This window comes from Bactrocera latifrons, unplaced genomic scaffold, assembly GCF_001853355.1.
Source record: "Bactrocera latifrons isolate USDA-ARS-PBARC rearing strain unplaced genomic scaffold, ASM185335v1 scaffold_27, whole genome shotgun sequence".
Taxonomy (NCBI): domain Eukaryota; kingdom Metazoa; phylum Arthropoda; class Insecta; order Diptera; family Tephritidae; genus Bactrocera; species Bactrocera latifrons.
In genome coordinates, this window is record NW_017536296.1 from 458,069 (window position 1) to 471,768 (window position 13,700).

Below are 13,700 nucleotides of genomic sequence, written 5' to 3' on the forward strand. Positions count from 1 at the left end.
TTTATTCTTAAAAGATTATACTTTCGAACTATCAAAAAAAAAAAATCGATTTTTTGAAAATTCTAGACCACCGTGACCCCTTAAAAATTTGCTTCTGGACCACCCATTATACCCGCGTACAACCAGCTTTGTCAGCTCGCAATTTCCACGAAATTCGATAGCGCCATTTCGCACAGCTCAGCATGCGCCTGCGGAATACAATAAACAAACAAAGCCGCAGGCAACAACAAAAGCAGCAACTTTTTTCGCAGAATGTTCCATGCCACCAAAGAATCGAGCTSAGTGCAAATGGCTTTAATAAAGCAGCTGAACAGTCAAGAGCCTACCGCCATCTGCACTACATCAGCAAGTTATGCCCTTGCCATTCTTCCTCGAGAAGCTTCACACACATTCACTACGCCCACACCCATGCCATCGCCATCGCGACACGCGCGCCAGCTTACTGAACTCTTTGGCACACCTTGACCCAAATTTCAGACGAAGCATAATTAAAGCACAAAACATGCTGGCAGCCTCAACAGCAATCAACGGCAGCGCGCCGAAAGTCGGAGGTAGGCAGACGGGTGGCTCATCAGAGGGCTTGCGTGTGCGGTTGAAGGGCGCAAAGGGTGCAGACCGGCAGTCAGCTGTTGAATTGTTTGCATAGTTCAGCAGACAGTGATACAGTTGGTGCTTCTCACCTTGTTGTTGTTGTCGCCAAGCGTACTTTTGCGGCGAAATTTCCCAATCAAAAAAGAACGGGAGATAAACTCATATACATACATATATTTGAGTCGGCTCGTGTAATCCTTATGAAGGCAAACGAAGTCCGTAGCAAAGCCAAGCGCATCTCGATTTCATGGAAACGCAAGTAATAATTGCAGCGCCGCWTCGCAAATTGACGTCCCAAAGTGGCAAGTAAGCATCCAATGACCGCGCGATGATTTGCAAATATCCAGCACTCTGGCAATGCCAACGCCTTGCAATGCTGATTTACTTGTTTCGTTCTCGTTTTGCTTGCCATTCGTAATCTTAATTGCTGTGCCACACTTTTTTTTTCTTTTTTTTTTTTTGGTGCCGACACTCTTCTATTGTTCTCATGTTCACACAGTCGCTTTGCCGCAACCATCAATTTTCACTTGATATTCTCGGCGTACGCAATCCTCCGTTCGTTATCCTCCTCTCTTCCACCCTKCCGTGCTTTTGGCTGCTCCGAATTGTTTTGAATTAATTGGTAAAGCTTTCTCMGCGCGCTTGTGCGTGTGCTGGTCGGCGGGGCGGGGGCAGTGGCAGAAGTTCAGCCTCAACGAAATTATCTCGCCGACAGCGGGCGTGCATTGAACGGCCCTAATTACAAACGGTTCAGTTGGCTGCGTTGCTTCGCTGGGCGGGTCGCTTGAACTACAGCCGTTGGGCGAAAATATAAGTGGATAGTGAATGGACTCTCAAAGATATTTACGGAAGAGCAACAGATGGGCTAACTGACCAGTTAAGCAATATACGGTTTATGGTGACTGACGATTTTCCAGAAATATCGAACCCTTTGGCCTCTTCTGAGTAAATTCTTTATCAAATTGTTTATTGGTTTTCATTCACCCTTCCCTGTCATTTGATAGTCTTACATTCTATGAGGTTAGGTTAGATGAATATGCAAAATTTTCGTGAGACGACGAATGACACCATTTGGACGCCTAGAGACGATTGTCCGTTGTGAGGCATGGATCAAAGAACCGTCGCATATGGAACCTGTAAAATATTTATAAAAGCGACTAATATCAATTCCGACGAATTTGCTAAGTTCATATCGTAACGGAGCTGCTTCAATCTTAGTGTGATGGAAGCTGGACAGACAGAGGAGAAAGTAAGTGCAAAAGGACAGGGTCCAGTTGGGACATTTAAATGCTTGGAGTTCAAGTTTAATTCCGTTTTATTTTTCAATCTGAGCTGAAGTGCTGTTTGCTACCAAAGCTTGCAGAGTTCGGGCGAGGCCCATATAACCAGCTTCGGAATGCACGAATATAAAGGAACCCATGCTCATTCATAAACTGATGGAGTTTTCATACGGGTGCTCGTTCTAGCGAACTCATCGGCTTTACAGCTACCGACGATTCCGCTTTGACTAGGCATCCAAAAAAGTTTATTGTGGATTTAGCTTAATTCGTTTGCTAGTGAGTTCATGCACTCCTTGATCAGCTTTGAGCACACTGTTAACTAAATCAAGGCCTGTATAAGAGCTTTGCTATCATAGTGAATGCATACCTCCCCCAAAGGAGTCGTAGAAGTACATCGGCTACATTGATGGCTACACCTCTAGCTTTAAACACACAACATTGGATTGACAGTCTGAAACAAGAGTTGATTGAGAGCTCCCAGTAGGAAACTTCCCCGCCAACCATGAGTCTTGAGCTTCGGTCCATCCGAGAAAGAGCACACTGCGTCTTTTCTCTGGCATTTTCGCCCCAGTCACATACGAGTATCMCTCCGAAGTATGTGCGCTGATATCAAGAATGCAGTCGAAGTGCGAGATAATTTTGGAATGTCCCGTTTTGGGGCTCTTACACCAAGTTCGGACGATTATGCTGGACAAGTTTGTGAAGCTTAATTCGGCGTTACGAGTTTTCGAGAGAAAGGATCTGCGGGAGATTTTGCGCATTCGCAACGGCGAATACTGCAGTCTATGGAACGACGGCATTGCCACAGTTAAACGAATTAAGAGACAGCGGCTAGGCTGGCTAGATCATGTCGTCCGCAACATAATCCTCCAATCTGTTGGAAAGACCAAGCGGAGAGGGGCCTGGCTTTACTTAGAATCTCCAATTGGCGCCAAACAGTGAAATGGATGGACGACTGTCGCGCTATTGTAAACTCTGCTATAGGGGACGTAAGAGGCATAATTCGAATCCGACTTCAGAAATCTCAAATGGAGATACGTATACTAACTTTACTGTAAAAGAACGGAACGATTTACGATACTCCATCAAAATCATTGAAAATCGGTCGAATGATAACTGATYTAATCAAGAAACATCTTCAAATTGATAAGTGGAAACCTATCTATTTGACGGAAAGTTTTTCAGAGGTTAGGATATAAAATAGAGACAAAAAGATAAATTTTTTTGATTCTGTTCACCATTACATTATTAAAGAACTTTGTGTTCTTTCAATGACAAGCTTTTAATGATAGTTGAAATTCTCTTTTTCGAAACAGGAGACCTCAGCTAGAATTCATAACATCATGCTCACAAAGAGGATTTTTTTTTTTTTTTAATTCTTAAGCTCTTGAAAGCTAACTAGAGTTTCTAAAGAAAAAAGTTTGTATACCCTATTGGCCTGTCCGTATGCTGTATCCTTCTTCGCTTCTACTTCATAGTTTATTAATTAAACCATTGTCTTGGGCATTAGAGCTCAGCTGTCTATTAACTTCAGCGAGTTCCTTTACAGTTTCTCGGCGCTGTTTACACACATTTAACCAACAATTTATTCTACATATATCAAATGTAAGATTTTGTGTGGCTGTGCCTTACTTACCGATGTTTTCGATGTCGGCGATGGCTGCTTGGAACTATTTCTTCAAGGTCGTCATTTTTATCGGACTCCGTTTGGATTTGCATATCGTAAGGGAAGTTGTCATTGTACTGAAATTGGCTGCAATTAACGGMAGAATTAATTAGAATTTTTATAAGCGACTTGGGAATTATTCTAAATTAAATATGATATATAGACTTACAGTGGCTCATTCGGCGGCATACTAAGTATGCAGTGTTGCAATCCGCTTGGTGTCGGATAAACCAAAACTGGATCTGAACATCTGTGGTAACGTTCTGGGTGAGAGATTTGCGTTAATATAGATTATAAAGACTTATAGATATGAGACTTTCAAGGTGCTTACTGTATTTCCGTTTGCGCTTTCGATATTCATCGTCACTGCCGCTCTGCCCTGAMGGCCAGCTCGGCTTGTAGCGCTGTTTGTTCTTCTCGCGGCCGCGCGATGAAGACTTCGTTGTAGTGCAGCAGCCAGTCGGCGCCACACTGGAACCAGTCGATGTCGAAGTCATGCGGTTCAGCCTGGCCGTATCAGCAGGTAACGCCGCGCCGCCTACAATAACTCCATTGGCATTGCCATTGCGCACGCGCGAACCGTTCAGCGGCACAACAGCCGTKGTGCTTTCCGTAATGCCAGCAGCCGTGGTAGCCTGGTACACCGTAGTAGCTGGCATAGAAGGCTTAGTAGCAGCAGTGTTGCCGTTAATTGTGGTGCGGTGTGCGGGCAATTGATTTTGTGCGTTATATTGTGCAACTGGCGCSGCGTAGCCAGACGCAGTGAATTTATTTGTATTGAAACTATCTACTAATTGATCRCTATGACTAATATTACACGGCAATGTCCCGCTCACTGCGCCGGCGCCATCASCTGCCGTTGCGGGCACAAAAAGCGCTTGTTGCACTATTTGTGGTGTTGGCAGCAAACGATTGCGTCCCATGCCACCGACTACTAACAGACTTGTGCTTTTCGATTTGAAACGATCGCCCAGCATGAAGGCACCAACACCACCACCACCGGGAGCACCGATGCCGCCTGCTGCGGTTGGCGAGCAGATGGGTGCGTGTAGCGACAGAGAGTCGCTTTGATTCAACAAAGTGCTAACGGTCAAATTGGCGCTCTCCTCCGAGGTATTCTGACGCGAAATGTAACGTGAGTAGGCGGACATGTCGCCGAAGTCACCCGCACCGCCGTAAGTGCTGTCCGTATAAGACACTTGATGGCGAAAGATGTGCTGTTTCGTTTGGGTAATCTTATTGCTGGTGGGGACTGTTGTGATTTCGCTACCGACAACGTTRGTGTACGCGCCAGCTCTGGGCGCTGCGGTGTAAGGAACGGCAGTGGTGGGCGTAATTATATGCTTCGTAGTGGTTGCGGCCTGCATGGCATTGTCAATGCTAACTGTCGTCTGTGTCAGTGGTGGCATTGGCATTGGCTCCGTTGCTGGTGCCGGTAACGTGGCGATCAARTGTCGTGGCAGTACGGGGCTGCATTGTGCACTAATCGATTTGGCTTCGAGTATACGCAGGCGTTTTGCCAGTCGTGCACGTTCGTAAATGAGTGAGGCAGTTTCGTCYGGTATGATCTCGGCGCCGCCAAAACTTACCGTACAACGCGAGCTGCCGAACGATAAACTCTCGATGCTGTCGCGTAGCGAAGTCAAGCTATCGTCGGCCATYGTTGACGTATGCAAGCGTGCGCCGGTGCCATTCTCATAACCACTGGCCAATGAAGTGGTATCATAGGTGCRCTCCAACAGCGAAACGGGTAAACCACCATTGCCACCATTACCAATACTATTGCCGTTACCATTAATGACCGAGACCGAACGTCTATGTGKGGCAGCACGTGAGTCGCCGGAGCCCGAGCTCGAAGTCATCACCTCAGCGGGTGTGTGCGTTTGTGCGCGTACCAACAAGCTGCGCCTTACCATAGTCTGTCCACCAACAGCGCCGGTACCGCTTACATCATTCTTCTCCGAAGAATTGCTCAGCGTGCTAGCTACGCTATCGTCAGCCGGCTGTCCGCYCGCAGCACCGTGTGCAGTAGTCAATTGCGTTTTAACTTTCTGCGTCTTCGTTAGCGTGGCACGTGTCAACTGCGAGCGATGACTACCGTWCGAAGCCGAGGCCGAGGTTGAGAATACCTCGATTTCATCGCCATTCTTTCTGMCGCCACTATCGCTTGTTCGCTTTGTTGCAGTCTTTGTGCTACGTAAGCCAGTTGGTGGCGCCATCATTGCGTCAWACTCGCCACGCATGTAAACATCGGGTTCGCTATCGCCGCGCAACTTACGTGAGCCACCGAAAAGTTTGCGACTAAAAAATATGCGTCCAATGGACTTGCGTTTCATGCGTTTGGCACGCTTACGCTCCTCACACTCTCGCTTGATGGCCATCACTTTCTTCTGCAGTAGCGTGCTGAATATTACCTCGTAGGTAAGCGCTCGCTGCAGATCTTCGAGCGTGTCGTTCGTACTAACCGCTTTGTCCACCTTCATAAGCACACGTGGCGTTGGACTGCCATCATCGTTAGGTAGTGCGTTCCGCTGCTCTTCAAGTCTGACCTCTTGGATCTCCAATTCAGTTGGGCACTCTGCCAGCCCTTCTGTTGGTTCTTCGGACATGCTTTCAGTTGGACTTTTGCCTTCACCTACTGCACTTCTGTGTGACTTCGATTTGCCACCAAAATCCCTAGGCAGCTGTTCTAAGCTTGCTCTCTCTAACGTTGCGACGTTTCCGGCGTCTTTTACAAGCGTCCTACCGTCTGCTTTTTGCGGCTCATTTATATTTTCGTCCTCCATGTTTCTTACCCTGTGGCCTATTTGGTTATCTACTCGTTACTATAATATATCAGTACTCTGCCTCTCTCGATTTAACATTCTCACCTCTCCGCTTGTGTCGAGTCTTTTTTGTTATCGCTGCAGACTTTGCAACAATGGTATTAGCAGTACGGCAGCTTGTTCTTTCTTTATAGATTTTGTGTTTTGTTGCTTCTGTTCTTCAATAGTTTGTATGCGTTTGCTTGTTCCCTCTCTACTCTTGTCTCTTCTGTCCGTCTGCTTCAACATTTTTCCATCGTTGTTGTTGTTGTTCTTTGGGGTATTGTTTTTGTTGTGACATCTGTAAAACATTTATATCCCTCTTTTTGCCCGCTTCTGCTGCGCTCAATCGCTTTGGAATGTCATTCGTATTCAAATATGTTTTTGCTCCTTTTGTTGTTGTTATTTCTCGTTAGTGATTTATTACACTGGGTGCATATGTKGCCACATGTGTGAGTTAGTCATGTCATCTCAATTGGAATCCTTTCGTTTTTCTTCCCCTTTTCCCAGCTTTGAGGATTCTATTAGGTTGCGGCTCTTTGAGTGGCACTTGGACACAATCGCAATCACTCAATTCTTCTCAAGATTGCTCGGCTGTCTGAGGCAGTTATAGTTTATCTGAAAAACGAAAGAAAAGCGGAGTGTGAAAGTAATGGCTGTAGAAGTGCTGGTATTAATGTAGGATTGAGATGTAATCAATTTAGAGTGGGCGAGAATAAGTTTCAGTTTTGAATTTCATATTCCGAAACAACAAAATTGTAAAACAAATAAAGATTGAATTTCTACTTGGTGTAAAAAATAATTATAAAATTTGATCCATTTTGAGGTTCCCTACTTTTTTAAAGCAATAGCACAGAAATTACAAATTTAATAGGGAATTATCATTCGAAAAAACATTCTTTGCAATTTGTTTTCTAAATATTATCTCTTTCAAATATTGACCACGGCTGTCTCAGATGGTCGGTCCATCCATTAGATAAATTTCCAATGACTCGTTCGAGGAGGCCAATGGGAACTGGCGAATGAGACGTGTGATATTTTGCTCCAAGGCCTGAATCCAAGCAGATTTACAGCATACACTTTAGACTTTATATTTATATCTCCACAGGACGATATAGTTGAACTGTATAATATCACCCGATCTTGGTGACCAATCGATCGGCTAACGTAAGCAGATAATTAGCGATGTGTTCTCTCAATAAATCTATTCANAGAGCGCGTAGTTCTAGTTTTATTCGTCGCATCGGGTCATGCTATACCTTTTTGGAAAGCTCATTTCACGCGCTAACGCGTGTTTGATTGATTGTTGTTTTAAGTCGTTCGTGAGTTATAGCGTCGCAAACATGGAGTCAAATAAAGAGAAAATACGGCATATTTTACAGTACTACTACTATAAAGGCAAAAATGCATCTCAAGACGCCAATAAAATTTGTGCAGTTTATGCACCCGATAAAGTTTCCATTTCCCCCGCACAACGATGGTTTCAACGTTTTCGTTCTGGTCTAGAGGTGGTCAAAGATGCGCCACGCTGCGGAAGGCCTGTAGTCGAAAATTGCGATAAAATCGCTGAATTAGTCGAAAGAGACCGACATAATTGCAGCTGCAGCATCGGTCAAGATCTGGGCATGAGTCATCAAAAAAAAATTTTATGAACAATAGAAAATTCAATAAAAATACCGCAAGACTTTTTTGACAACCTATTATATCTCCACAGGACGATACAGTTGAACTGTATAATATCACCCGATCTTGGTGACCAATCGATCGGCTAACGTAAACAGATAATCAGCGATGTGTTCTCTCAATAAATCTATTCATTGATGCGATGTGTGGGCAGTGGTGCCGTCTTGTTGAAACCAAATGTCTCCGATATTACGAGCTTCAATTTCAGGCATTAAATAGTCGCCTATCATTGACCGTTACGTTCTCACCGACATCATCCTTGAAGAAATATGGATCGATGATTCTACTGGACCACAAACCATACCAAACCGTTTTTCAACGCTACTTCGCTAGTTTCGCTAAATTATTTGTACTAACAACCAGTTGTTCGAAAGGCAGTTCAGAAGGCAGTTGCAAAGGTTGTGGTTGTTGACCAGTGCTTTCTGAAATTGCTGGATTTTCAATGCCAGAACGCAAGAAGGCATCAAAAAACCGACTCTCTTCCAATCGGGTGAATGGGAGAAAGGTTGCCGTGCCTAACAAAACAATGGATCTGCAGTTTCCGACGATTGCGTTGAAGTTATCGGTAATGAGATCACGCATTCCCTGACTAGTTTTGAGTGAACAGTTGACGAGCTCAAAGCTAGTATAGTCGCTCGACTTTCGTAGTGAATGCACAACTCTTTGAAGTAAGCTGCACTTCGTATTAGTACAACTACTACCCTGACGAGAACCACTTCCGCTTGAAAGACGCTACTGCGGTCTAGTAGTTCGAAATTGGAGTTTGCGAAGAGCTTCTTACAGAAGGCTCCACCTTCTACTCTCTCCGTAACCTCAATCTATTCTTGTTCACTGCAGCCCTTCTTCAACGGCTTCGGCTCGCCTGCAAATGTCTTGCCAGAAGATAGTTCATCGAATTTGTGTGCTAAACTGTAAGCAATGAAAGCAGTGCAGAATTCCATTGCGTCTTTGCTCTGGGCCCCTCAAATAGCCAGCATTCATAACTCTAAAAGCAGCCTTTGGCGCCAACCACCTACCAGCTGTCAGTAGATGCAACGTTTAAAAGACAATTAATGGCAATATTGGGTCTGTCCTTAGTGCATCACGGATGCCGATGAGAGGCACTCTTAGTCAAGCTCCACTTGATTACCTGCTGTGGTTTTTCAAAACGCCCTTGCCCAGACAACGACGCAATAAAACACTTTTTTGAGACGCCCCACCTCTTCCCAATAGCTCTTCTAAAATATTTTACAGCGATAGATGCCCTCCTCACTCTTTCCCCCCTACGAGGGATATTCGAGTAAATAAAACTAGCCCAGTATTATTTGGATTTATGGCTAATTCATTACTCCCTGATCCACTGGTTACCACATCTATGTAAATGTTTGGGTTAGATCGTAAATTGTGTTTAGGTATTTTCCAGCCTCTTTCGTTCCTTCAAAAGGTCATTCCCCACCAGAACCAAGAGCGAAGTGGAAAGGACAACGCCATGCAGGTGGCAACCCTCTTAAGAAAAATTTTAACCTTAAATGTTCCTAAATTCAAATGATGCATTTCTTGTATTGATTTATTATCACTATTTTTTTTTTTACTTCTTTTTTAATTATGCGGCAACTCATCACAGGAAAATATTTACAAATCGCCAACACCAACCTTGCCATATGTCAACCTTCTGAAGCCTAACTTGAACATACTTCCAGTTAATATAATGTATAATAAACTGTTTGATTTTTGAAACATGTTTAATTCCATGTTTTTATTTTCAACTTTAATTTACTTCTGGTGGCAACCCTTATAATTAATATTTTTAACTGCTCGTCTTCGCAAATAGTTTTAACACAAGTTTAAAACTATGTCTTTCATATTATTATTTTTATACAATTTTAGTTATAAATAAGTGGCAACACTCTTAAAAATAATGTTTTAACTGTAAGTTTTTTAGTTTCTTAAATTTGTTGGCAATAATGCAATATTTCATCTAACCATAATTCCCAATAATATCATTACAAAAGTATTCCATCTTTTAATTATTACAATTTTGAAATAAGTGGCAACTCTCTTAGTAATCTTTTTGCTATATGCACAGAACAAATGTAGGTTGATAGCCATTTTGTTTAATTTCTTCAATTTTAACTCTTTCTGAATTTATGTTTTTAAATAATTAGGTGGCAACTCTGTTATAGTTTTTTATAAGTAAAGTTGTTCAAATTAATGATAAATTAAACCAAAACAAAACTAAACATTTTACTATTTATATTAAAAGCTTTCTCAAATTCCAAAAGGTGGCAACGCTTAAAAAAAAATTACGAGAAGCCATGCAAAAATTACATGGAGCAATATGAGAACAGTTTTTAAATTGCTAAGCTTATACTATGGCTGTGTACTCCACGCCGTTAACGTGATGAAATTTTGTTGCGTAACACAATTTCGTTGCAAATTCAACTATTTCTCAAAAAAGTTAGCCCTAAAATAGAAATAATATAAATTATTTTAAATGATTGCAGCCAATTAATTATATATTCCCTTCGGCTTTCAATTGACGAGACGAGATTGGGCATGCAAATCTGCAAGCGATTACAAATAATCGGCCATTAATCAAATTAAATGCCAATACAATCTGAACTCCATAAGCTCCTTACAATTATCAGCTCATTTGCGCAAATACACTAGCATGTGTGTGAGTGTGCATGCTTAGGGAGGCCAGGTGCACTTGCAACAATGACAATGCAACATCTTCGCAAATTCCCACAGACATCAGCAGTTTGCTTGAATGTGCCCCAAAGACGTGCAAGTCAAGTAAGCGACACGTGCTTCAACTATGCATGTGAACAGCTGTGTCACACACACACACGCTTGCCTGGTGCACTGCCGTCACTTATCTGATTGTGGGAAATTCCCAACTGCTCTTGATGTGTGCGCGTCTTGCTGTTGTTGCAGACAGCCGCAGGCCGCAAGACTACAGTTATTAGCGTTGCCACCACAAGTTGATTCAACAACAGCAATAACAACAAACACAATAAGATCAGGCAAACGCATAGTGTATGCGTCTGGTTAAAAGCGACCGCCAACAGCTGTGCCACATCAGTGTCAGCGCGCAAACCGTTGCACTAACGGTAAAGTGGGTATGTTCAGGCAATCTGTCAATCAGTCGGTTAGGCGAGAGCTACCCGCTGATGCGTTTAATAATAGTATATTGTGCCAACTGGGAAGCAGTCGAGTGATAAATCAGTTTCCAGTTGTTGTTGCTATTCGAAAGTATTTAATGTCACGAATTAAATAACTGTTCAAGTAGAGTTCCTGCAGAATTGTTTGGCATTTCATCATGGAAAGTCTTACGCCTGAACAACGTTTACAAATCGTTTAACTTGCAAACATTCTCGTTCTGTAAAAAATGTGTTTTTCGCACTTAGCTCAACTTATGGTCAACACAATCGGCCTGCGATTCGTAACGCTATCCCCCATCTTCAGATCCAGTCTTTATTATTTGATAATATTCTGACCGAATAGATCAAGTCCAATTTATGTCGAGATCTGAACTGAACGCCTACAAAATATAGATTGTGCAAGCATTGATGCCGTTAGACCTTAAGCGATATTTTCGAGTCAAATTTTGCTCTACGATGAGGCCTATTTCTGGCTCAATGGGTATGTAAACAAACGAAATTTCCGCATTTGAGAATGTTCTTTCGAATTATGATAAATATTTCCCATGAATTTTGAAGTTTCTATTTTTTTTTTTCTTTAAAAGAGTAAGAACCTCGATATAGATCACGCATTCATATGTTGGGATGCCTTAAATTGATAAATTGGGAGTAAAAGCTCTTCCCTACATACATACCTATATGAGATCCCCCATATACCCTACCATATAAAAGATATCTTAGCAAAATTAAGTGAACATATAATTTTTGGATACACAATACTTTAATACCACGAATTACGATTTGAATATATTCTCGTGTATACCTGACTAATGGTAAAGGTTCGGGCAAGACCTACTTCAAGCCGAAATATACCCACTTTAACCGATTAAAGTTTGTGATAAGTGGGTTATTGTATGAATGAAATTGCTCTAGACGGTGGTCAAAACCTTAATATTTATTATATTTTCCAACATGCAAAATAAACCAGTGTAATAAAAAATAAGATTTTTACCACACGATATGAGAGTTCCATAAATTTGTTGGAAGATAAGGAAAAAGTCACTAGATAGACTCGTAATACATTAAAATATTTTAATTTAAAAACGACATGATTTTTATTACGAGTATATAAAACCATTAATTTGCCAGATACAATGAAAGGTCAACCGTCTCGTGAAGAGTGACTGGTCCTGGTTTCCACCCAATAATAGCCGCCGCTATGATTTGTTTGCTATGAGTTTGGCCTATTTGTGGAATACCCTGAAAATTGAGCATTGTTATGTACAGCATTCCAAACACATATTTATTGCTGCAAGGTTTCCGATTTTTTCGGGAATTGTATTCTATTTATTTTTAAAAATAAAATCACTCTTTGAAAATCCTTGAAGTCTTTGAAAATCCTTCACATATATAGAATTATGTAAGCGGTATACTTTTGCTTAAAACTTTCCGAAAATAATATTTACCTAGGCCATAGTTAGCCATTTGAAGTTGTGACCAAAACACTACTCTTCGATTTTGGCTATACTTATGGCTATGGAGTAATCTAGAGATTAACAATTTTTACTGAATTTTTTGATTAGAATTACGAAAATAATTTGCTTTCCGGAATGATTATTCAAGTTTTAAAAGGCGTACTCATAGTAGGTATATAGGTCTCAAAAAGTATTGAAGTATTGTATTGTTTCCTTGTGTGAATTGGTATCGAACAGTACCCCCATGTGGAAAATATCAGTTCTTCCTGGCCATTCTACATAAGGTCTTTATACAAAGTTAATAATAACCATATTTTACTTGAATAAAACTTTATGAAAGAAACAAATCGCATACGAAATTTATTTGAGAGAGTTTCCCAAACGATACTTTTGTAGTTAGTCAGCTGTATAGAGGGCAAGGGCATCAAAATTAAGTGTCTGTCACGTTTTTTGTTGAAAATTTCTTCAGTAACCAATATACGCAATAAAGTATAGCAATTATTTCTAAAATTGTTTTTGGAAAACTTCTTGAACAGTTGCTGTTAAGTTTTCGTAACCGTTATACCGATACTTAATTTATTTACAGGCTCGTAATTTGCAGAAAATTAATAAGCTTCTGTTCATATCAAATTAAGAAAATAAAAATGAAATGTCTTTAAATGCTCTTATTTTTGATAATATTATTAAATTAAGTATTTACAATTGGTTGAGGACTTAAAATAACTGGCTAAAGCTAATGTTTAAGGGAGCCTGCTCTAGAGGCTTCAAAAAACCACTTTCTTTGAGATTTTTTAAAATTAATTATTAATATGATTAAAGCGAAATTTCTAGGGCTTGTAGTTACACATATATTCAAGTATCATTTACAAGTATTTTGGTTACGAAATTTTTGATATTCTGCCTTAGGGAAGCAATTGCCCGATGCATCTCGCATGTGCATTTGTCGAACGGCGGGTAGGATGCAGGTCGTAATTTCGATCGAAAGCAAAAAATTCAAAGAGATAGATTCCTATTTTTTTAAATAATTTATCTTCTAGTTAAACTAAAAAAATTCCAAAAAAATGTGTAACATTTTACAT

The 13,700-nt window shown here is 41.2% G+C and overlaps 1 protein-coding gene across 1 annotated transcript in view; it reads right to left on the bottom strand.

Annotated features, from left to right (window-relative positions):
* The window catches only part of LOC108969883, a 15,116-nt gene extending 8,968 nt beyond the window's left edge, over positions 1-6,148 (bottom strand). The window contains exons 1-3 of the mRNA XM_018934869.1: positions 3,869-6,148; positions 3,707-3,800; positions 3,508-3,624 (exon numbers count right to left, since the gene is read on the bottom strand). Coding sequence (XP_018790414.1) covers positions 3,508-3,624; positions 3,707-3,800; positions 3,869-6,146 — 2,489 coding nt within the window. The 5' untranslated portion in view covers positions 6,147-6,148. The remainder of the gene's footprint in view (positions 1-3,507; positions 3,625-3,706; positions 3,801-3,868) is intronic.
* Positions 6,149-13,700: the final 7,552 nt, after the last annotated feature.